Source organism: Pseudorasbora parva, chromosome 19 (genome assembly GCF_024679245.1).
Source record: "Pseudorasbora parva isolate DD20220531a chromosome 19, ASM2467924v1, whole genome shotgun sequence".
Classification (NCBI taxonomy): domain Eukaryota; kingdom Metazoa; phylum Chordata; class Actinopteri; order Cypriniformes; family Gobionidae; genus Pseudorasbora; species Pseudorasbora parva.
In genome coordinates, this window is record NC_090190.1 from 29,522,131 (window position 1) to 29,548,380 (window position 26,250).

The following is a 26,250-nucleotide window of genomic DNA, read 5'->3' on the forward strand; positions in this document are numbered from 1 at the left end:
GAAAATCTTTTGGTCTAGAGATATGCTGAAAAATTCTTAAACCAGCATAAACTAGCTTCCTGGACTGTTCAGGCTGGCCTGCTGGCTGGGTTTAAAGGTGTTTTGTTGACTTTCAGTATGGAAGACTGGTTTTAGATTATTTATTTTTTACCATGACTGTTTAAAAGAAAGTTTCCAGCAGGTAGAAGCAATAATGTACTACTTCAAATCATGTCTAACCCTTTTAATGTATTTGACCTTGAACGATTCAACCGCTCAGAAACATGACATATTTGTATCCCTCTCCGAATCATAACGGAATTCATTTTGTGCCTCCCCTAGCGGAGACTAGTCGGATTTACAATGTCAAATAAAAAAGCAGGGATGAACGCCATGTCTGATCCCGCTGTTGAGGGGTAGATAGAGCAAATACAGCGGGCGGACTTCGATGATTCGAGTCTGAGCGCGGAACCAGGCTCGATGTCGGAAAGCACGGGGATTCCTCAAGGCTCCCCGGCGGTGGGCGCGGCGGGCTCGGCTCCGGCTGCGCCAGGAGTCGGTGGAACCGAGTGTTCGGGCGCTGCTGTCGGTTCTGCACGTATTGCCGTCAAGAAGGCGCAGCTCCGCTCCTCCCCGCGTCCGAAGAAACTGGAGAAACTCGGCGTTTATTCCTCGTGCAAGGTACGTTAGAGCGGGAAAACATTGTTTACGTCTACGGTGCAAAGTAAAAGAGACGCTTTTATTTGTTTATCTGATAGCTGAAACTAGCTGTTATCTTACTTTACCCACTCTTGAATTTGCAAGCACAGCACAAAAAGCTATCTCTTTGTCCTCCATTCTTTTAAATTGTGAATGTATGTTTTCGTGCGCTAGCCACTTAAATTTATGCACAACAAAAATATAATAATGAACTCATCATTTCCGTGATCTGCAGAGATAATACCGCTGTTTGTCCATAGTGAGCAAGGTGACGTGAACATTTTGCGCTCTTGGCCGGTTTTCAATTAGTTTTTTTATTTTATTTTAACAGTGAATGTCGTTTTTTATTAGATTTTGTCAAGTCTAACTGAAGTCTCATGGCGGTTTTGTGTGAGAGTTTGGCTAGAACAAGAGACACAAGCTGAAGTTGATTACTCAAGAGGCGAGAGCGGCGTCTTTGTTTTGACAGGATGACAGCTGCTGGAGGGGCGTGGTCTGTTGCCGGGGGCGGGGTATGTTGCTGGGGGGCGTTGTCTGTTCATTGTTGTCAGATCACGCACAAGAAACATTTGGAGGGCCAAATTACTCGAATGTTGTTATATTTAAATAAATCGCTAACCCTTTCATGCATGAATTATGATAACCACATGTTTGTTCCCCCTTCGTGTTTTTATTTCTCCTAGGGCATGATTTGAACAAGAAGTGAACTTTTTTTTTTGTTTACACATTTTCAAAGATTTTCAAATGTCCACTTTATACTGGACACAAAACATAAGGGGGGAAAAAACGAAGGAGGGGACAAAAAACAGAGACAGTAATGCATACAGTGATAATTCATGCAATAGAATAATGTAATAGTGTTATTATTTAAGTTTTTCTGGTAATTTTTTTCTTGTAATGTTATGGAAAGAGGGTGTAAAAGCACTGAGTGATAGATAGACCAAAAGATAACTTAAGAGACAATGAAAATAACAGTGATAACAACAATAATAATATTTGGGCAATTATTACAGTCTTGTAGCCACTACCGCCAGTGAACACCGTCCATCGGCACAGACATCACCAATCTCGCCTCTGATTCGCCCAGACTCACCCCACCACCGCCGACAGGGACCATTCTCCATACCAGTGGTGGAACCCCTGTGCTCCGGCAGGTCTTCCTCCCAATGGGGGTACCATTAAAAGGTTAGTTCACCCAAAAAGGAAAATTCTCTCATTAATTACTTACCCTAATGTCGTTCGACACTCCGTTCATCTTCGGAACACAAATTAAGATATTTTTGTTGAAATCCGATGGCTCAGAAAGGCCTTCATTGACACCAATGTCATTTCCTCTCTCAAGACCCATAAAAGACACTGAAGACGTCGTTACAAAGCCCATCTCACTACAGTGATTCTACAATAATTTTATGCGACGGGAATAGTTTTTGTGCGCATACAAAACCTAAATAACGACATATAGTGATGGGCCGATTTCAAAACAAAGTTTCGAACGTTATGAATCAGTGTATTGATTCATGATTTGGATCGCCAATGTCACGTGAGTTTAGCAGTTCGATCCGAATCATGAATCAATACGCTGATTCACAACGTTCGAAACTTTGTTTTGATATCGGCCTATCACTATAGAAGGCATTATTTAGTTTTTTTTTAGCACAAAAACTATTCTCGTCACTTCATAAAATTATTGTAGAGCCACTGTAGTGAGATGGGCTTTGTAACGACGTCTTTAGTGCCTTTAATCGGTCTTGAGAGAGGAAATGACATTGGTGTCAATGAAGGCCTTTCTGAGCCATCGGACTTCAACAAAAACATCTTCATTTGTGTTCCAAAGATAATTTGAGGTCTTACGGGTGTCGAACAACATTAGGGTAAGTAATTAATGAGAGAATTTTCCTTTTTGGGTGAACTAACCCTTTGAAGATGCCAAGCCACCTCAGCAGGCACCTCCAGACCAAATCATTCCAAGGGTTTATATAAATTTAGTCCGTATCAATCAAGCCCATTTTTAATTTTCTGAAACCGTTAGTACTGTTCAGGCTTCCAGTCAAAGACATCACACCTGAGCTGACCCAGACAGCGCTCCATGCCGCCACCACCGTCGTCAGGAGAAATGAGAGGAGGTGCCACTGGAAAATTATGTGCCCTCATAATCTTTTATCTAAATAAATTCTTCTCCCCCTTGCAACAACATGGTTGAGTCCGAAAATGTAGGCAGCTTTCTTGTTGCCTTTTAGGCAATGACTGCAGGCAGCAAAGGTACATCACAAAATTATTTTGGAAAGACTTCGGAGGCAGTGTAATGGTTTAATGATCTACAGCAAAATAGAGTGAGCTTTACTAAGAACTAAACAAATATTTAATTATTACAGTAGTAATATCTTGCTAGAAATGTCATGGGAAACGTTGGTCAAAAACTTACATTTAGACACAAAATGACCGGCAATCAAAAATTTCAGACACCATCTTTCTTTTTCTAGCTTAACTTTCATTTAATGCCGACTTTAAGCATGAGTAGCATGTCTTTTAATTTCCGGATGCAGGTTTACAGTTATCGGTATGTCACTAAAGTTTACCTTTAAAACGTGTTTAAAAACTCTGTATTTAGTCATGTTTCAATGTTTATGTAATCATTTATTTTGGATTAATTAAGACAAACACAATAATGAAAAAGCATTAAAAACATAGATTAAGCAAAGCTAAAAAGAGCATTACAGTTTCCTAAAACCTGTAAATCAGGAATTCCCTATGGACTTTAGATACCAGCATTTAAGGATGGACTTTAAAGGGATAGTTTAAGTTGTTCCAAACTTTTAAAAATGTCTTTATTCTGCTGAATACAAAAGGAGATATTTTTAAGAATGTTTGTAACCAAACAGTTGTGAAGCATCATTGACTTCTATACTATAGTATGGTAAAAAAGCAACAATTTGAGGTTTAATAAACCTTTAAGGTTTTGGGATTAATGCATATAATAAAATCAAGTTTGATTTTTTTTTTTTTTTTTTTAAATCTATACATGATTCTATTGGTTTCAATGCAGTTTCATTTCATGTGGTAGTAGCTTTTACTGTTTATTAGTATGACCCAAATGTAGTCATTTTAAAGGTTTAGATCACCCAAAAATGAATGAGTAATGATTTACTCACCCTCAAGTCATCCTGGGTGTATATGCTGTTGTTGTTAAAAAAAGTCCTGGCTAATCGAAGCATTATAATGGCAGTGAATTGTCTCATTTATGAAGTCCATAAAGGTGCATCTATCCATCCTATAACTGCTCCACACGGCTCCAGGGGGTTAATAAAAAAAGTAGTGGATTTGTGTAATCCATGTTTAAAACTACATATAAGACTAAAATAACTAATTTCCAAAGGAAAGCTGTACACATTTCGAATTACGGCAAATGAGTGACCCCTGACGCGATGTATAGATTAGAAGCAACGCAAGCTTTGACGCCTCAGATAGGGCTGAGCAACAAACAAGCAGATAGGGCTGAGCAACAAACACAAGCCTCTCTTCTGTTATATCGAAATCCTCTGCCATTTCTCTTTAAAAAATCTTGTTTAAAGCTACACTGTGTAACTTTTTAAGTTTATTCTTAGCTAAAACACTTAGTTCTTTCAAAAATATATCTCCATCTTGAAAGTACATTAGCCATAGAGGGACATACCCGTAAATTCAAGCTTCGCTTTTCGCGTTTTAACACTCGATGGCAGTCATGAACGAGGTCGAACTGGAAGCCATGTTAATCTTGGACTAAATCGGCCACCATAGGAGTTAAAACAGAATCGGAATTGAGAGGAACAGAAACTAATATTCACTGGATTGTCATATACCTTTACACCGCTATGGGGGAAAATGTCACACAGTGTAGCTTTAAGACTCTAATTCATGGCCGATGTTTTGCTCTATCCTCTGTGCTTATAGGTTTGTCAATACGCATGCTTGACGGGTTACTGTTTTGCCATAAATATGTGTGTATGGCAATCCGCCGGAATTAATTATTTTTTTCTATAAAGTTTTAAATATGGATATTTTTCTTACAAAACGCGCCACTTTTCTTCAGAAGGCCTTTATTAACCCCCAGAGCCATGCGGAGCAGTTATATGATGGATAGATGCACTTTTATGCACTTCATAAATGAGAAAACAATTCACTGCCATTATAATGCTTAGATTAGACAGGACTTTTTTTTTAACATAACAATTTTATTCGTCTGAAAGAAGAATGTCATATACACCCAAGATTACTTGAGGGTGAGTAAATCATGGGGTCATTTTCATTTTTGGGTGAACTATCCCTTTAATGTCTTATATTTTGACTTATCTGTTGTCCTCACACAGGCTGAAGGAGCTTGTAAGTGTAATGGCTGGAAGAGTCAAAATCCACCACCAACTCCGCCCCCTCCAACCCCGCCCAGGGCTGAACAGCCAATTGCTGTTAACTTAATGGAGCCGTGCAGAAGCTGCAGCCACGCCCTTGGTAATGACTGCTTATGTAATAACAGAGCACAACAGTAGAGTTCCGGAAGAGAAAATCCCATATCTGTCACCCATAGACAAATTGATGTGTAGTGTTATATGTATAAATCTTTCAAGGAAGATTTATGCTAGTTTTTTACACAGCTTACAGTTTACACAAACTACGTTTTTGAATATTTTGTACACTAAAAGTGTATGTTATTATATATTTAAAATGAATTACTTATAGTCAACAGTTGTATGATTCAGCTTCATCCTTCTTAAGGCTTCTTTCATTCATTTGTGTTGCTGGCCAGGTGACCATGTGACACACCTGGAGAATGTCTCGGAGGAGGAGATGAACAGATTGCTTGGAATCGTACTAGACGTGGAGTACTTGTACACATGTGTCCATAAAGAGGAGGATCCTGACACTAAACAAGTTTACTTCTCTCTTTTCAAAGTGAGTCCTCTGGGTTGTTGCATGTTGTGCAGTCATGCAACTTTGCATGTTTCCCTGTTTTGGAAATATTAAAAAAATATTGATCACTGAATAAAACAGTGATACTTATCTGTTTATGTATAACTATCAATATAATTAAGTTAAAAATTCTCCCTAAGGCGACATTTATTTGATCATAAAATCCAGTAAAAACAGTAATGTTGTCTGGCTATCACCAGACCAAGCTTAATTTAATATTGAACATTGGTCTGAGGAGTCTGCTCTTTCTACTGCACAAGAAGCATGATAAACAAGCATAATTCAAATGACTCTGTACGCAATTGGATAGTCCTTTAAAGGGACACTCCACCGTTTTTAGAAATAGGGCTTATTCAACTTCTTTCCTACATTTAGTTATGTGGGCAAATGCATTTTTGTCTCAGTGCATGTATTGTTTTAGTTTGGCAGGGTCTAGCTAGCTTAGCATAATGAATGGAATCCTATGTTGCCAGCTAGCATGTCCTGAGTAAAAGTGATCCAACCCCCCCCAATTTCATAGGCAGATATTAACTTGGGACTATATTATGGGGATGCACAGGCGAAGCACTGCTACTTGTGCACAGAGATATCACACAACACATTAAATCCTACAGTCTTTATACAGCTTCTCAGCATCTATCTTACAACCGAATAAAGGCAAACAATAACGTAAGGAAGACTAATAAAAGACAACTTACATGTGCACTTTGTTCTGCCTGTGCTTTGAAAATGGATGGGACGGCCGTATGCAGTACCGTTTTTCTTGGCCCGTATTGTCTTTTTTCAAAGTAGTCCTCCGATGCAGAATGCTCTTCGCAAACACGATACTGTTTAATTTTGTAGAGAGCGTTGAAGTACAGATATCCAGAACAGCTAGCCATTTATTTCTCAGTTCCACATTCGATTGAATTCTGTGAAACTTTTCATTAGTGAATGTCCATTGCTTGTTTTCACAACCTTTTACTACGCAAGCAATTACCATAACTACCTGTAACTTCTCAAAACAAACAATCCAAAAGATAAGACACTCTGTGCAGGTCACGCCGGTATGTTATACTTTTTCCCCCGTTTTTTTCCGCGTTGCACGCCGGTATGTTGACGGAAGCTTGGGGATTTCATGTGTTGCGTGATATCTCTGTGACCAAGTAGCAGTGCTTCGCCTGAGCTTTACCCTATTAGCCCCAAGTTAATATCTGCTTAGGAAATCGCCTCGTCTTAATCTGCAACGCTATTTGTACTCGTTGTGAATACGCAGGCCACAAGAAGTAATTTGGTGGATTTTTTTGGATCACTTTTACATGGGACATGCTATCTGGCAACATAGGATTCTATTCATTATGCTAAGCTAAGCTAGCGGCGACCCTGCCAAACTAAAACAATGCATGCACTGAGACAAAGATGCATTTGCCCACATATCTAAATGTAGGAAAGATGTTGAATAAGCCCTATTTCTAAAAATGGTGGAGTGTTCCTTTAACCAATTAGACCACAAGAGGTGTGATCAACGGGCATCGAACCATCGCTTCTCTATCTGTCATTGTGTTAACCGGCTAATAGCGCGCAAGTCTGTGATTGGTTCCTGCAAAAGTGCAACAGAAGCAGTAGAAAATAACGTAAAGGTTTCCAGACTGAACTGCAGGGGAAATCAAATTTCATGCCCGGCAGATCAGGCTGGGTTTACCCAGTCTAGTAATATTGGGAAATTTAAAATGTCTCTTTTCTATTTTAATGTTTTAAAAACTAATTTCCGTGATTGCAAGCTGAATTTTCGAGACACCCCTTGCTGCAGCCTGCAGCATGATGACGTAGCTTGATCAGATCCAATATATACTTGTACATATGTACGCGGTTTGTTATGGCGACGTCATAACAATCTCTGGGTTAACTTATAATGCGTATTTGCTGGTTTTAAGTGACATGATCAATATTGTATATAGATGATGTTCTAACCTGTGTAGTAGTAGTACTGATAAATAGTAATAAGTAATTATAGATAAATAAGTCATCTTTTCATAAATGCGATGCTTAAGTTATCCTAGTTTCTCTCTACATGCATGCAGAACATTTGCAATTGTTATATATTCTGGTCATATTTGCTGTTGAGTGTAAGCAAAAATGAGTCAAGTAATTGTCTCTGTAATTAATCCTCAAAGTACAATGCAACACGATCTGTAAAACAACTTAAAATACCAGTACACATTCAAGGGAAAATGCAAAACGTGTGTCCTGATGGTGCAAACATGTTATTAATCATTATTTTTGCGCGAGCGGTTTGAGTATTTACAGTATTGTTCAAAATAATAGCAGTACAATGTGACTAACCAGAATAATCAAGGTTTTTAGTATATTTTTTATTGCTACGTGGCAAACAAGTTACCAGTAGGTTCAGTAGATTGTCAGAAAACAAATGAGACCCGGCATTCATGATATGCACGCTCTTAAGGCTGTGCAATTGGGCAATTAGTTGAAAGGGGTGTGTTCAAAAAAATAGCAGTGTCTACCTTTGACTGTACAAACTCAAAACTATTTTGTACAAACGTTTTTTTTCTTCTGGGATTTAGCAATCCTGTGAATCACTAAACTAATATTTAGTTGTATGAACACAGTTTTTTAAAACTGCTTGACATCTGTGTGGCATGGAGTCAACCAACTTGTGGCACCTCTCAGCTGTTATTCCACTCCATGATTCTTTAACAACATTCCACAATTCATTCACATTTCTTGGTTTTGCTTCAGAAACAGCATTTTTGATATCACCCCACAAGTTCTCAATTGGATTAAGGTCTGGAGATTGGGCTGGCCACTCCATAACATTAACTTTGTTGGTTTGGAACCAAGACTTTGCTCCGTTTACTAGTGTGTTTTGGGTCATTGTCTTGTTGAAACAACCGTTTCAAGGGCATGTCCTCTTCAGCATAGGGCAACATGACCTCTTCAAGTATTTTAACATATGCAAACTGATCCATGATCCCTGGTATGCGATAAATAGGCCCAACACCATAGTAGGAGAAACATGCCCATATCATGATGCTTGCACCTCCATGCTTCACTGTCTTCACTGTGTACTGTGGCTTGAATTCAGAGTTTGGGGGTCGTCTCACAAACTGCCTGTGGCCCTTGGACCCAAAAAGAACAATTTTACTCTCATCAGTCCACAAAATGTTCCTCCATTTCTCTTTAGGCCAGTTCGTGTGTTCTTTGGCAAATTGTAACCTCTTCTGCACATGCCTTTTTTTTAACAGAGGGACTTTGCGGGGGATTCTTGAAAATAGATTAGCTTCACACAGACGTCTTCTAATTGTCACAGTACTTACAGGTAACTCCGGACTGTCTTTGATCATCCTGGACGTGATCATTGGCTGAGCTTGAATTCAGAGTTCAGCCAATGAATTGCCATTCTGGTTATTCTTCTATCCATTTTGATGGTTGTCTTCCGTTTTCTTCCACGTCTCTCTGGTTTTGCTCTTCATTTTAAGGCATTGGAGATCATTTTAGCTGAACAGTCTATCATTTTTTGCACCTCTTTATAGGTTTTCCCCTCTCTAATCAACTTTTTAATCAAAGTACGCTGTTCTTCTGAACAATGTCTTAAACGACCCATTTTCCTCAGCTTTCAAATGCATGTTCAACAAGTGTTGGCTTCATCCTTAAATAGGGGCCACCTGATTCACACCTGTTTCTTCACAAAATTGATGACCTCAGTGATTGAATGCCACACTGCTATTTTTTTGAACACACCCCTTTCAACTAATTCAACTAATTGCCCAATTGCACAGCCTTAAGAGCGTGCATATCATGAATGCTGGGTCTCATTTGTTTTCTGAGAATCTACTGAACCTACTGGTAACTTGTTTGCCACGTAGCAATAAAAAAATATACGAAAAACCTTGATTATTCTGGTTAGTCACATTGTACTGCTATTATTTTGAACAATACTGTATCTATCCAATTCATCAAAACTCTCTACTGCGCATGCGTATGTGATGTCATCAAATTGTCCAGTACGTGTTGGATCTGATCAAGTACGTCATCGTGCTACAGGCTGCAGCGAGGACCTCTTGGAGTTTTCAGCATCATTACTTTAGTCTTCAGTGTCACATGATCCTTCAGAAATCATTATAATATGCTGTTTTGGTACTCAGGAAACATTTCTTATCAATGTTGAAAATAGTTGCTACTTAATATTTTTGTGGAAACACATTTACATTTGTTAGAATCCTTTTATGAATAAAACTTCAAAAGCATTTATTCAAAATAGATATTATGATCTTTTATCACAATATAAGGTCACTTTTAATCAACTTAATGCCTCCTTTAGTTGCTGAATAAAAGTATTAATTTCTTTCAAAAACTAAACTAAATATATAACTCGACCTAAACTTTTAAATGATAGTGAATATTAATATACATTTACATTCTGCTGTATTTATTCTATTTGCTACCATTTGTCCATCTTATCTACTTTTCTTAGCTGCTACGGAAATGCATCCTGCAGATGGGAAGGCCAGTGGTGGAAGCACTGGAAAGCCCACCTTTTGAAAAACCAAGCATTGAACAGGTATGCACTAAACATCATTGTATAGCTAGTATTAAATATTTGTTTCACCATCATGTTCAAACATCATATCAAAAGCAATATCAGCGTCATGAAGTGCGAAAGTGTAGACATATTAGATGAGCTCAAAAGTAACTTTCTTCTGAAGCAGACTTTAATGAAAACAGGACATTTGGAGGAACTGATGAAATATTTTATTTATCCTGTAGAAAACAATTGTAGATCTAGTTTGAATACTTTAAAGACCAGATGTGTTTTGAGGCCTTATGGCCTACGTGACTGTGAGAAATAGTTATTACAAAAGCCAGAGACATCTGAGAAAGTCTTGAGGCCCGCTGACCAGTATTTGCTTACTCATGGATTTAAGCAAACCACAGGTGGCTGTGAAAGAATGAAACCTCTACTATGAGGTGAAATAATTATGTCACGTGTAGGCTTCTCGCCTCGGGGAGGGAGTTGATTGGCCTTGGAATATGCTATATCTTGCTTCTGATAAAGCGTTGACCGTCAGTTGGCAGACTTCCACAATTAGAGAGAAAGGCAAGAGAAGTGAATTGGGTGAAAAAGGAGGGGTGAATCTTGCAACAGAAGTAAATCACTTGGAATTGTGAAATAACAGATAATAATAAGGTATAAGAATGGCAAATTCGGATGTGGCTGCCATCATCTCTGCTTTGTTCAATTAAAGTCTTATTTTGACTTCTGGAACTCTGCCTCTTGAGCTTCATTTGCAAGAAAGGGATGACATTTTAAGGGGTTCGATTTATTTAGTTTTTTACATTTTCAAATTCCTCAGTGTGTAATGTTGCTGTTTGAGCATGAGCAAAGTCTGCAAAAGCACACAAACAAAGTTACAAAGCACAAAGTCATCTCTTAAGGGAGTTATTCTCTATTTCAGTAAGCAACGTTTCTGAACTCCCCGAAAAACCTTGTTTGTATTCTTTAGTTTTCTTCAGGGAAAGTACGCATCACAATATTCCTCATTTAAAAAATACGCAAAAAAGGGGGACGAGGCCTAGTTGAGTTAGTAGTCTGTTGAAACTTGTGGTTGTGGTAAGGGCTGATATATTTCTGAAACAGATTTGAGGCAGTTGACCAATCACAATGCACTGATCCACCCGATCAATCAGAGCAGATTGTGCTTATCGGACAGTGGCTTCATAGAGACAGGAACTAAACAGAGTGTTACTGACAGACTGGGAAGAGATGTGAGAACTAGGTAAAATGTGTGAAAGAATTTTTTTATTTTTTTTGAAAAATTATGCATGAAAACCTATTCTTGTAGACCCAAAAAAACGAAATCAAGACTTTAAAACAGGGCATAAAGGATTCCCTTTAACAACATTTACTGTGTTACCACAGCTCTCAAAGTAAATTTGTAGGCAGTGCACTTTGCGTGTGGTGCACGAGTCAGACAGAGATAACCCTAGACACATTCCTGACATCCTTGCTGTTGGTGTCACACATATGTTTTTTCATGCTGTTTTTGTTGCAGGGTGTGAACAACTTTGTGCAGTACAAGTTTAGCCACCTACCCTCTAAGGAGAGGCAAACCATTGTGGAGCTCGCCAAGATGTTCCTCAACCAGATAAACTACTGGCAGCTAGAAACGCCCTCACAAAGACGGCAAAGAGCACCTGATGATGACGTAGCTGGCTATAAAGTCAATTACACCAGGTGACTGATAGTTTTTTTCTGTTTTACACCTTATTGACATTTAAAGATAACATGAAATAACAATTGGCCCTATTTATTTTCTTAAAGTCAACATGAAAGAGAAGTTGCAATAGTCTTTTTTCCCCTATTGTGATATGTATCCGAATGAAACGTATCCTATATGTATCCGAATGAAACAGCTTCTCAAACGAGAATTTTATAGCTGGACCTGTTTTTGTCCATCTGGATTTGACTGAATGGTTGTGGTTTGCTATTGGTTGATCTGATGTGAGTGTCCCGCCCTTGCGTAAGTAAACGCGTCATCAGAGAAGGGAAGAGAGTTCGTTGCACATGGGAGGGGAACTTATTTTGATAAAAAATTACAGGAATATTTAAAAAAAAAAGAAGTGCATGGATTATTAATTTACAATTAAATGTGCACTATGTAGTATTTTTGCAGTAAAATATCCAAAAACCACCAGGCCAGTGTTATATTATAGTGTTTACCCTAATATTTTAATTGATGGACAAATCATTTCAAATCAAGAACAGGTAAAATATTTAGGTGTCATATTGGAACCAAATTCAGGCTTTATAAAGCATATAAAAAAGTTAACAAATACAATAAAATTTAATATGGCACAGTTCAGATACATTCAAAATTCCTTTACAATCGAGGCCTCAGGGGCCTATCTAAATGCCATGATTGTTCCTCATTTTCACTATTGTATGACAAGTTGGTCACAGGCTACTAAAACTGCCCTCAAGCCACTTGAGTCATTATATAAAAGCGCACTAAATATTCACGATAAGAAAAGCAGACGATTCCATCACTGTCATATTCTTGTAAAACACCAGTTTCTCAGCTTAGAAAATCTGATAATTCACACCAATTTGTGTTTGATGTATAAGATACTTCATGACAACGCTGCTCCTCCTCTAAAATAATTTATATCTGTGGGCTCTGAAATAACAGCTCGAGCCACACGATCTGCAGTGCGAGGTGAATGCAGGATCCCGAAACGCAGGACAGTATTTGGAAACTGCGCTTTCTTGTGTGGCCGCTCCTCAGTGGAATATGTTGCCTACAGAGCTAAAAAAAAACACCAATTTTTACACCTTCACACGCCAAGTAAAGAAATGGCTTTTATCAAATCAATTTTGTTCCCACATGTGACCAGATATGTGTATGTGTGTAAGTGTGTGTTCTAAGGTCTAAGTAAATGAAAGGTGTGAACATGAACTTTTGTAAAAAAATTATTTTATTAATTTTTTTGGCAAGTGTAAATCTTATTATCCATGTTTGTATATATATTGTAGCTTAACATCAGCCTGCCCAGGGACTACGGGTGAAAATTAGCTCTTGAGCTAAAACCCGGTACTATGCATCTCTCCCTTTGAGATTAATGTTTATTGTACGCTGTCCCTGTTTCTTAAATAAATTAAAACAAAAAAATATATTTTATAAGAGAAAATTGAGAGAAAATTGCTATTTTAATCAAGGAACCGAGACATCTGAGGGAGTCGACTGTCATTTGCGTCAAATCTGTGTTACCTTCGGTTTCCGTTTTTCTGTTTTTGGCAGAAACGCTTTACTCTTAGCAGTGTGCAACAAGTGTCACAGTCGCCGCTGAGCGAACACACAGAGTAATGTCATAACATAATTTTAAACACTCTTAAATGTATCTGATATGATAAACAGAGCTGCGTTACCGTGGAAAAGCGGAAATAGAGTGCTGAAGTTATGACGTCACTTTGTAGGCCAAAACGCGGAAGTGAGTTAGCATTTTAGCACTTCCGGTTTCCTCGCTCTAAAGTCTATGGGTTTTTTGAATGGGTTTTTGCTAAATCCCCTGAAATAAGGTCTGTGGTTAACAAAGCCTCTAAATATTTTCACGTTTTGATCTATGACATAAAACACACTAGTTATAACCTGCTTGTGATTTTTTAAAACTTTATTGTGTCTTAAAAACGATCTCTCCTCGATCTATGATCTATCGTCTAAGAAAAAGGACATAAGATTGGAAATTGATACGGCTATAGCTTACGTCGTTAGTGCTTCTGAGGTGGTAAAAGCAAGTTTTTTTCTTTCTGGCGAATGAGAAAATGGTAGGCAAACATACAATCAAACATAATACAGTGAAAGATAATCTTAAAAGTCTATTTTTGGGCACAATGATCAGGCATAATAGCCTTATCTTAATCACAAAAATAATAATATTAAGGTTTATATAAACTAATAAAATAATAGACTAATAAATAGAACATTAACAAAAGATTAAAAAAAATCTCAGAGAGGCACGCATAAACACAATTAGTTTCTAACATTTTTGGAAAAAACAAATGGGCAATATTTCTCATGAAAACGTGGATAAATGTTCATATACAGCGCAGATCATAATGAGCGAGCGTGCTTTTTAAATGGAAGCTGCGTCTCATTTCGTTAAATTTCGAAGGGTGCGTCCTCCGGAGGACACATCCTGTGTAGGATGCAGTATACGGAGTGTCCTCAATCAGAATTAAATGAGACGTCCTTCGTAGGACACACAGGCAGGAAGTATCTCGTTGCTATGCCAACAAGTTCAGCCTCGTTGTGCTCTCACGCCAGTTATATGAATGAAAATTATTTATAACTTGAAAATGACTATGAAATGTTTCTTGTCTTGACAGCAATGTACTGTTCTAAACGTTTAAAATGTTCTAAACAGCTGTAATCCTGTTTACCACAACTATCTGTTTACTGTAATAGAGCTAAAAAACAACAAAAAAGCTTGAACTACTTAATTAAAACACCACACCTACACTCACATGTATATCTGGCGGTGGTGCCGTTTTTTCATATAATAATAAAAAATAAAAATAAATGACGGTTGTTAACGGGGATGCAAAGAATTGTGGGTTATCTCCAGCCGTGAAGGATACACCTCTGAAATCCTGTGAAAGAAGGACGCATTCGAAGGTCGCATTTGGAGAGTCCTACTCACTTTTTTGAAATGAGACGACCTTATGACGTATGCACCCTTCGAATGCGACCTCCAGAGGATGCAGCCTTCTGAAATGAGACACAGCTGATGTTTCTTAAAAAACTAAGTTCGGGAGAAGCACATGATCTACCCAATCATGTTGTCATTCCAACCAGCTGTCAACAATCAGTAATCAACATGTCTACCAATCAGCTCAAGTGGAGGATCACATAAATACCCAGTCAACTCACCAATGTTCCTTGACAAAGTTTGCAGCATCCCTCCACCACCCCTTCTACCTCACACGCACCTGGTTAACTTTCCTAACCAGAGATACGGGGGAAGTACTCTCGGTTCGGGCCAAATACCGAGCTCGGAGCCCTCTCCTCGGACAGCACGCCAAATACACATACCATTTATTCTAACTGAATTATTTGTAAGTGTGAACTCGTGAAATAAAGTTTGAGGAAGCTTGATGATGATGAGCCGCGACCATGGTGTGCTGTAGTCTGTTTATAGCCTACCGTTAGCATTTTATATCTGACGGCTTTATTTAGGCTTCAGACTGTATACATTTTGGATTAACTTATAAAGATTATCTTGATAGACAAAACATGTAAAGGTCATAACTCTTTGTTGAACACAGATCATATTTTTTGCGATTTTTCCAAAAGTCTTTGGGGAAAATGCATAGGCTTTTGACTGAGGGAACCCATGCGCCGCTAACTTCCGGGTTGGCCTACAAAGTGACGTCATAACTTCGGCACTCTATGGTGCCGGTGACTCTGTCCCGTCATAATAAAAGTCCTGCTGTTCTTGTGCCGGGTGTTGCACAACAATCGCTCCAGCGACCTTGCTCAGCTCCCTTAACACTCGGACCTGCTCTTCTTCATACTACAGTAATGTTATCGCATCCATGAACATGATTTCTGCCCGAGTCCTAGCCCGATTCTTTTCCACCGAATGTGAGGTGAAGTCCACGTCCCAAAATTCTGCGCCCTTCAGCGGATGGAAAAGTTACATAGTGTAGTTTAATACTGTAATATTCTATAAAAAACATTTGTCAGTTTTGATTTGATGGTGACTTACACATACACATTTCTGGTCTTCTTGTGTGTTTGTGTTGCAGGTGGCTGTGTTATTGTAACGTGCCCCAGTTCTGTGACAGTCTTCCTCGGTATGAGGCCACACAGATTTTCGGACGCACTTTTCTGCGCTCTGTGTTCACTGTAATGAGGAAACAGCTGCTGGAACAGGCCCGACAGGAGAAAGACAAACTACCGCCTGAGAAACGCACACTCATCCTCACACATTTCCCCAAGTAAGCACAAAAGCACACAGACAGAAACTTCCACAAATAAAGCATACTTTGGTTTTTACGTATACGCGGAAAAATGAAGAAATGGAGTATACTTTGGGCTTAACAGATCAATATTGTGTGTATGTGTATGTGTGTTATGCCTAGGTTTTTGTCTATGCTGGAGGAGGAAGTTTATAGTCATAATTCGCCTATTTGGAGTGAAAACTTCATGGTTGGTTCATCAGGTGGACAGATTCCCACAGGTGATTAGCAATGTTAGAGTTAACTTTATTCAGTCATATATGTGGCATGGCTATGTAAACAAATATTTCTTTTCTCTGATTGGTGCAGTGATCAGTGCTCAGCCCGTGACCTGCCCCCTGTACTATAGCAGTAGTCCAACCCCAGTGGAGCTGACTGGAGGAGGCAGCTTAAGTCCGGCCCGGAAAGCAGCATCCGTTCTGGAGCCCAATCCAGGTATCAGTATTTTATTCCGTGTCTTATTATAAATGAGTCTTGATGATAAATTTACTCTAGTGTTCAAAGTTTGTGGGTCAGTAAGATTTTTTTTCAGCAAGGATGCATTATATTGTTCAAGTGACAGTAAAGACCTTGTTTTAAAAGATTTATATTTAAAATGAAGAATGCTTTTCTTTTGAACCTTCAATGAATCAATGAATCCAGAAAAACGTATCACTGTTTCCTCAAAATATTAAGTAGCACAACTGTTTTCAACATTGATGATCTTAAGAAATGCCGAAAAAATCGGCATATTAGAATGATTTCTGAAGTATCATGTGACACTGAAGACTGGAGTAATGGTAACTTAGAAAAGTAATTTAAAATTGTAATTCTAGTTCACAATATTTAAAATTTTAAAATATTTTTTTTTTCTTAGTTGTTCGATTATTGCAATATTAACGTAAAATCCTAGGGGGTACTTCTAGTAAAAAAAGTAATACTATATATATATCAACTTTTTTTTTTACTAGAAGTAGGGATTTTATGTAAATATTAATATTACAATAATCGAACAACTAATTTGCATGTTCACCGTTCTCTGATGATGACATGCAGGTAAACAAATAAAATAATACATCTTCTTAGCAAGGTTTTTATTTTAATTTTTTTAAATGATCTCCATTTGTTAATGCTTTAAAGAATTATTAGCTGTTTACCAACTCACCCCCCCCCCCCCCCCCCACACACACACACACACACACCCACACCCACCCCAACACAGTTAGGCTCTTGGATGAGTGGCACTTTCTTGTAAAAATATACTCATCATTTATAATAATAACACACTCTGTATGATTGTGTCATTACTTTATTATTTTAGCTATTTATTCCATAAATTGAAATATTATCATATTTTATATATATGATATACTACATCATGTTCCAAATATATACAATATGTACTGCAGATAGTTGTTGTATTAAAGTTGATCAGATTACAGTGTTTCTTGGGACCTTCAATGACCTCTGATTGTAATATCTTAGTAGATTTGACTTTATGCACATTCGTAGGTGGAGAAAAGCGAAAGCCTTCTGAGCCGTTATCTCATGAGGACTGCAAACGACCTCGTGTGGTTGGTGACATTCCTATGGAATTAATTAATGAAGTCATGTCCACCATTACAGACCCTACTGCCATGCTGGGACCAGAGGTAAACGCAGAGTGTGTCTGACTTATTTTATCTGACCTATGGCAGTGCTCAAACTCAAGCAGTTTTACTGTACATCTTTCTCTCAGACCAGTCTTCTCTCAGCTCATTCTGCGCGTGATGAAGCTGCTCGATTGGAGGAGAGGCGCGGCGTCATTGAGTTCCATGTCATTGGAAACTCCCTCAACCAAAAGCCAAATAAGAAGATCCTCATGTGGCTTGTTGGCTTGCAGAACGTCTTCTCACATCAGCTGCCCCGCATGCCCAAAGAATACATCACACGCCTCGTATTTGACCCGTATGTTACCATTATCTCTTTTTTAATGTACTAAAGACATTTGTCTACACCTCAGCATCACCTCTTTGTTTACAATGTCTGGAACTGTTTGATAAAAGAATAAGTCTCTCTAAAACCCTGCTTTCTGAAAGCTTACTTTGCTCTGATTGGTCAGGCCTTGTTTATACCTGGTATTAAAATGTGTTTTGTTCAATCAGATCAGTAGACGAGAGACACCATCTATTTTGTCCACTTTGAACCACTTCTGTCCTGATTTCTCATGCGGGAGGGTTTATGGGTGGGCTTTTTCAGATCTTTTGATCTGATGGACAAAATAAGCTTGCACAATTTACATTTGAGCGACCAGAGGCGACAGAAAAACACATAAAGCAGCAGCTTTTGTTTCTGCACTGATATCTGCTAGACCATGGCGAATTCCATGAGTGCGTGTTAGAAATAAGAAATAGTGAGAGAACATTGCATTGTCTTCAAAGCAAACTTGGGTCTTCAGCCGACAGTTTAAATCCTGTCTGGACAGCATGCTTTCCATGTTTGCACATTAGTTCAGCAGACAGAAAGTAGGCAGTCTTTTGTGGCTGTTCGAACACATTCGACCACATGACCGCATTTACACTACGAAAGCAATCCAGTCAAAATGTGTTTGTGACTTAGCCAGACCCACATCAAGATGTTTGGTCTGGAAACTCACCATTGGCAGGGCTCAATCCGAGAGGCGGGATAAATGGTTGTATTTCAAACTCCCTCTGCACGCAATTTGATAGCGCTACAACCAACCAGAGCAACGTGAAGTGGAGCTCATTGATAGATTAAACCTTCGCTGTATCCGGTCGGCAAAACTCTGAACACATCTTCCCTTTTTAAGAATGATTTCAGTGCCTTTATTTGTTCTTTTCTCAGAGAAAAGCTTAACTCCAAGTCTTCCAGAGTCGCGGTCAAAGCTGATTCGAAAGGCCCCCGTTCGCCAGCTTCTTTGTTTACATGTAGCACGCAAGCGCAATTTGGCCGTCATTATATTAAACCCGCCCACTGACTCTATACACGATGTGATTGGCCTGCCCAGAGTTTGGTTTTTCCAGCTCAGAAGTCTATTGAGAGTTGCTAGACTACACTTGCTGCAGTCTACATTTTAGATTTGCTACCCCAAGGGCGCGTCTAGATTTCAGACTACCTCTGGAAGTTGTCAAAAGTCTGTTACAAACCAACATAAGTTTTTGCAGGATGCAAGACTAGAATTACTGATGACTTGTTTGAGGCATTTCAGAATCATTTGTTTTCCCTTTGGGAGACAGTTACTCCATTTATCATGCGCTTAGAGCTTTGAAACTTTGCAGAACTTTTACATTGGACAGCTATACAACACTACATTATTAGGGGTACTTTTAAACCGGTGCTTTTCTAACATTAGAATAGTTATTAATAGGTTAAATTGCATTTGGTTAATGTTAATCTATTGCTTCCTGTGAATTGATGGCACAACATTGTTATGAGTTAATCTATTTCCTCTTTAAACAGGAAGCACAAGACTCTTTCTCTGATTAAAGATGGCCGCGTTATTGGGGGAATCTGCTTCCGGATGTTTCCAACTCAGGGCTTCACTGAGATTGTGTTCTGTGCCGTCACCTCCAATGAACAGGTCAAGGTGTGTTGTCCTAAATACTGTGGTGCTTTTCCATTATTTGTCCTTCATCCTTCCTCGCTCATTCCTAGCTCGATTTATTTGATTTGTGTTTAAGGGTTATGGGACTCACCTCATGAACCATCTGAAGGAGTATCACATCAAGCACGAAATTCTCAACTTTCTCACGTACGCTGATGAATATGCCATTGGTTACTTTAAAAAGCAGGTTAGTGCTCTATTAGTTGTTTTAGAGAGCTGGTCAATTATTGATAAAAGTTTGCCCCTACAAAAAGTACAGCGGTATTTATTTTCTTTGATCCATGAAACGTTACAACTAAACAAGCTCCCAAAACATTTTTTTGGGGATGTTTTAACTAACATCTCCTTTTGTGTTTTATTATATTTTAAAGATATTATATTAAGAAAATATTATATTATTTCATATTATATTATAAAATATTATATTATAAAAGCAATGCTGGGTTGGAACTACATGAACATAATGATGAGAAATATAAAAATTTGTTATTCTTGTTTCATGTCAGGGATTCTCTAAGGACATTAAAGTGCTGAAGTCTAAGTATGTGGGCTACATTAAAGACTATGAGGGGGCCACTCTCATGGGCTGTGAACTGAACCCCTGCATCCCTTACACCGAGTTCTCCGTCATCATCAAGAAACAGAAAGAGGTGTGTGTGTGTGTGTGTGTGCATAAGATCTGATGTGAGTCAAAAAGGTTATTCAGTATGGTACATTTGACTATACTGTTATCATTTAAAGGCTTTTCTATTTCTTTCTCACCCTCTCTCCCAGATCATTAAAAAGCTTATAGAGCGTAAGCAAGCGCAGATTCGTAAAGTCTACCCCGGCCTGTCCTGTTTCAAGGAGGGAGTTCGCCAGATTGCAATTGAGAGCATTCCAGGAATCCGTATGTCTCACTTTGATATCTATTTTTAGAGAGAATTTTTTTAATTAATTAATTATTTTTTAGGGGTGCTTATTTGATCAAAAATACAGTTTAAATATAGTATTGTCACAATTTAAATGTTGTTAACGCTTTAAATATATATTATAAAATGTAATTTATTCCTGTAATGGCAAAGCTGAATTTTCAGCATCATTACTCCAGTCTTTAGTGTCACATGATCCTTTAAAAATTATTTTAATATTCTGATTTGCTGCTCAAGAAACATTTCTCATTATTATCAATGTTGAAAACAGTTGTGCTGCTTAATATTTATGTTGAACCTGTGTAAATATTACTGACTAAATATATATATATATATATATAGATTTATTTCATAATATATTTAGTTTAACTTCTACTCCTGTCTTTGGACAGGTGAGACAGGATGGAAGCCTTTAGTGAAGAGGTGAGTGTGTACCTATTAGTTACAGCTAAACAAGTCTTATGTAACTAGTTTATAGTTTGTTGTAGGTTTGAAAAGATGTTAATTAAATTTTTAGTGTCATTTTTCACAGCAAAGAACTGAAAGATCCTGACCAGTTGTACAGCACCTTAAAGAACATCTTACAGCAGGTCAAGGTAATGTATATCTGCTTGGCTTTACATGTTTCAAAAACAATATTTATGAAAGAACATAAACAGCTAATGAGGAATATGTATTGTACCTCTCAGTCACACCAGAATGCATGGCCTTTCATGGAGCCTGTAAAGAAGAACGAGGCACCTGGTTATTACCAAGTCATCCGCTTCCCAATGGGTACGCAAAGATCTCTTATACACACTGGACCTTACACTTAGTTTCAAGTGAATAATGAATGAATGTAGGGGTGGACGATATACTTGTAGAAATTTGTCAACCAGTACCTTTTGAGATTTTGAATGCCTATGTTGCAGTTATGTGCTCATATGAAGTTAGAAGTAAAAACAAGAAAACAAGTGATTTGTAAACCATTCAAGTAGCCTAGAAATCTAGACGCACTCTAGCGGCAGGTAATGTAATTTGCAGCCAGGGCATCTACCAAACTGGGCTGGTCAATCACATCGTGTATAGAGTCGGTGGGCGGGCTTAACATAATGATGGCAGAGTTGCAACGGTTCCGTGTCCTACTTGGAAACAAAGAAGCTGGCGAACAGCGGCCTTTCGGCTTTGGCCACAACTCTGGAAGACTTGGAGTTTAGCTTTTGGACCCACTTTATATTAGGTGGCCTTAACTACTATGTACTAACATTGTAATTAATCATTTGATACAATCCACTTATTGTGTGCATACATGTTTTTACATTGTACTTACATTTATAACAAAAATACCTGCATTACATCTGTAATTAATTTCTGTAGTTACATTTGTAATTACTCAGTTGGCACTTCCCTTACACCTAACCCTACCCTTAAACTTACCCATCCCACTACACCTGTCCCTAACTCTACCCGTATTCCACCTCAATATCAGCAAAGTTGTTTGCCAATACAATTTGAACACATTAAGTACATAGTACTTATTTTTTGATGTAAGTACATAGTACTTAAGGCCACCTAATATAAATTGGGGCCAAGCTTTTCTTAAGAAAAGAACAAAGAATGGCTCTAAAGTCATTATAAAAAATTGAAGATGTATTCAGTTTTGCTGACCGGATATGGCAAAAGTTTAATATGTCAACTAGCTCTGCTTCATCTCCTTCTTCAAAATGTGCATGGGCTGTCTGAGAGACTGTTTCTGAGCAGACACAACTGAAACTCTTTGGGCCTTATCATACACCCGGCACAATGTTTTCTGCTAGTTTCAGCCCAACGCAGTTATAATTTTCACGTCCTGCGGCACGTTGTTTAGATAGCACATGCATTTGCGTCCATGGGTGTGCTGGTCTGAAAAGGAGGTGTGTTCAGACGTGTTGTTGGCATATTGCTATACTGTCATTGGACGAGCAGATCCTTTTCCTCGCTAGAGAAGCGTTCAGTTTTTCCCTTGCAAATTTTGCCATGTAAACAGCGAATCCGCCATGGCGCGAGCGCAACTGGCTTTTAAAGGGAATGGGAAATGAGTTGGTTTGTTGAATGCTACTCCCAAAACACACCCATGACTCGTTAAGAGAACAGGGCTCATTAAGAGCCCCGATTCAGCCCTGAACTCATTAAGAGAACCCTTTTAGACCATGACCAAATATTTTTCCCGTTGTTAAACTAGCAAAAGGATTCAGACCCTAAGTGCACTTTAGACCATGAACTTAGATCTTTAAACTAACGCTTTGTGTGTATCCTCGTAGAGTCATTTATTTCTTAACTGAATGCAAACATTTTAGAATGAAAGCGCATGTGTATCAGTATATTAGATCTGTGCATAATGTCTTAGTGACAGCAGATGAACAGCAAAAGAAGTGAGATCTTGACTGAATCACTTTTGTAACTTTAATTAAAATAAATGTATATTTAATTTACACAGTGATGACTATGCACCTTACTGTGTATACAGTTGTACATTTGATTACTTTATGTAGTATTTCTTATTTCTAGTGCTTGAAGTTTTTCAGGTAGGTCTATTTCATTTGTGTCTGTTCTATTGTAATTTTTGTCCTATTGCTTGTAAGTAGTTTGTCATCACTCATTACTTGTCTTCAGTAAGCTTGTTATTTAGGCTAGTATTAGTTTTTTGCGATATTGTAATTGGTGGGATTTATAAATATCATGAAATAGTATCAAAAATATTGATATCAACCTTTTTTAAAGCAAAAAGAACTTTGCTTTCATTGTCGTAACTGATATCGGGATATAAGATTTTGGTCCTATCGCCAACCCCTAAATGAATGTGTTATTGTGCGTTGTAGACTTGAAGACGATGAGCGAGCGACTGAAGAGTCGTTACTATACCACGAGGAAGCTGTTCATGGCCGACATGCAGAGGATCTTCACTAACTGTCGAGAGTACAACCCTCCCGAAAGCGAGTACTACAAATGTGCCAACCTACTAGAGAAATTCTTCTACACCAAGATCAAAGAGACGGGCCTCATCTAGAAGTAATCCAGCTAGGGGGCGCAAGTAGTCCGTTTCCCTCTTGGCCCTCCCTTTTCTCTACCTCTTTTTGTCAACATTTATCATATAACTCCCTCATTGTTTTTGCGTCAAAAGGAGGGTTGCCTGAAATGCAGGCGTTTGGTGCGTGTGAATATCCGCATGACCACCATATGTGAAAAAAGTCTCCTGTCTTAAAAATTCCTTCTGCCAAAATTGCGGAACAATTTTACGGTATGTACGGCTGTATGCATTTGGTGTGCATGTGTTCATGCTAGTGTGTGTGTACATAATAGTGAAAATCTGTTTATATAGATACATTTTATGAAAAACTGTATATTTTATATAGTTCCAACCAAGAAAAATTACTCTAATTACCTAATGTTGTACCTTCAAACAGCACTTATTTATTATTATACTTAAAGAAATAGTGGTAAATACTAGTATTCATACAATGAATATTCCTAATCAGAAACCGGAGTGTACGTAACGTGGCGTAATGAGGAGCATTCCCTGTGCAGTGACAAAAACAGTCTTAATATGCTAATGAGAACGTACAGCATCTGTATGTAAAGATGACACGTGCAATGACTCTATTGTTGTTTTATCAAATATTTGTACTTTTAAATACTTAAGAAGAGATGGGCTTTGTACTACATTATGGGAAATGGGGGGTGGGGGGTAAAGCTATTTTAAGGTCTTTGTACCTTTGCTTTGAAAGACATTTTGTATGTCATTTTATTTGCTTTTAAAGCATATTTTATAGAATGATTAAAATTTTAGAGCAAGTGATGTGAAAGAAATGTCTACCTTTTTGTTGGACTCTGTTTCAGTAGAGGGTAATGTTGCACAAACTGCACATCGTTTTTTTTTGTTCTTGCACTTTTTTAGATATAGAAATTGTCAAAAAACAAAACAAAAAAAACCAAATCACAATCATCCACTTTGTGTTATTACACCTGTTAAAAGTTGATCGGATGACCTTTTTTTTGTTGGCTGACCAATTTAGGTATGTTAAGCAGAAAATGCATATGTCTGTATATATTTTTATTGAAAATGAGTCAACAGACTGGAGTTTATGGATTTGTGCAGAATTTGCTTGTCTAGCCTATCAACATGTAGCTTGACAGTGTTTCCAATACTATAAAGCCAAGTAAAGAAAGTTTATTTACTCATCCAGGAAACCTGTTTTCTGCATAACCGTGCTCGTGTTTTGTCTCTCCACCATCTCTACAAGACAATGAATAATAAAATAATTTCAAATCTTTAATGATTTATTTATTTAATATTAGTTTATTCTACACAAGGGACTGGCTGCCTGTACATTAAAGGGGCACTTCAGCGCTGGAAAGATGAATTTGATTTAAACTGGGTCATTAATGTAGTAGAAATGTGAAATTATTTTTGAATTTGGTGCCTTCTAGACTGAGAAAAGACAGAAAATGTATTTTTGTCTCATGGGGATAAAAAGACTTCAATTCCCTGAATGCTTCGCTGCCTTGTGAGACCATTCCCAAAGCCACCAACTGGATTACTGTGACTGAGTTGGAGAAGACACTACAACGAAAAACTGAACATGTGTGTTCAATATAATGAGTGAGTCACCGCGCGAGTATCACAGCACTGAGCACTAACTGCACGAGTCAGATAAATGAGCTGAGCTCTCATGATGAGAGCTAAGGTAATCGCGACTACACTTGCGGCATACATTCACAACGCGAGTTCAGTCTGGCGCGTTTCAGTTCATGCCTTTGCAAGCTTTACTTTCATAGAAATTAATTTGAGAAGTTAAAAGACTTACATTGCTCACCATAGATCCGTTTAAATGAGTGCCTGTAGCTGCGAGCTGAGCTCTGAGTGTGATCTCCCATCCCCCGTGGGTTCAAAACATGCGGAAATGGCTCCCTCTGCTGGCTGTAGTCTTTAGTCTTTGGCCAAACATTCCAGGATTTTTTCCAGAAATAAAATGCATAAATCTCGTCTCAGAGGGATATGAGGGGGGAAAGCACAATCATTTGAATATACTCCAGGATTTCTACTGATACAAAGCCATACGCTAATCGCTGAAGTAACCCTTTAACCCCCATTTTCCTGAGCAAACAATGAGCGCTGCCATGATGGATTCCGTTTGGAACAATTGTTAAAATGTTGCAAACAAAGTGACTATTAATTAACTAGCTGAATGAATTAAACTAACTTTTTGAACATTCCTAAACAAAATTAAATGAGTGCAAAATGGCTGCCACAACAACAGCATTAAACTAAAGAGAGATTTCTGGAAAGTACGGTTTTGAGGACGCTAAGCGGACCAGGGCTGCGTTTCCCAAAAATTGCCATTGGTCTCTATGATCAACTTAAGCTTACGATGCTTTTGGGAAACGCAGCCCAGGACTATATATTTTGTCTTAGATTTTTGTTTCGGACCAAATGAACTGAACTTAAAGTGTGTGTGAACGCACCCTAAGAAGAAAAAAAACATATCAATGTCTACTATTATTAAGCAGCCTTATAGTGTTATAAAGTGTTTACACACAACTGAAGAATGAAATAATTTAATGTATGATATAAGGTCATATCATTACACTTATGGACAGAAGTA

The 26,250-nt window shown here is 38.1% G+C and overlaps 1 protein-coding gene across 6 annotated transcripts; it reads left to right on the forward strand.

Annotated features, from left to right (window-relative positions):
* Positions 1 to 91: 91 nt before the first annotated feature.
* On the forward strand, positions 92 to 24,921 carry kat2b (K(lysine) acetyltransferase 2B). 6 transcript variants are annotated; one of them, XM_067426487.1, is made up of 18 exons: positions 92 to 660; positions 5,022 to 5,160; positions 5,456 to 5,601; positions 10,091 to 10,177; positions 11,670 to 11,851; positions 15,923 to 16,114; positions 16,259 to 16,356; positions 16,445 to 16,570; positions 17,603 to 17,766; positions 17,853 to 18,061; positions 19,574 to 19,700; positions 19,795 to 19,905; positions 20,225 to 20,368; positions 20,493 to 20,607; positions 21,031 to 21,052; positions 21,147 to 21,225; positions 21,319 to 21,403; positions 23,467 to 24,921. In XM_067426487.1, exons 1-18 carry the CDS (start codon positions 460 to 462, stop codon positions 23,652 to 23,654), a joined length of 2,415 nt encoding a protein of 804 aa, XP_067282588.1. In that variant the 5' UTR covers positions 92 to 459; the 3' UTR covers positions 23,655 to 24,921. The 6 variants fall into 6 exon arrangements, with proteins under 6 accessions (XP_067282588.1, XP_067282587.1, XP_067282591.1 ...); XM_067426486.1 differs by having other exon boundaries at positions 93 to 660; positions 21,022 to 21,052; XM_067426490.1 differs by having other exon boundaries at positions 94 to 660; positions 21,162 to 21,225.
* The last annotated feature ends 1,329 nt before the right edge of the window (positions 24,922 to 26,250 follow it).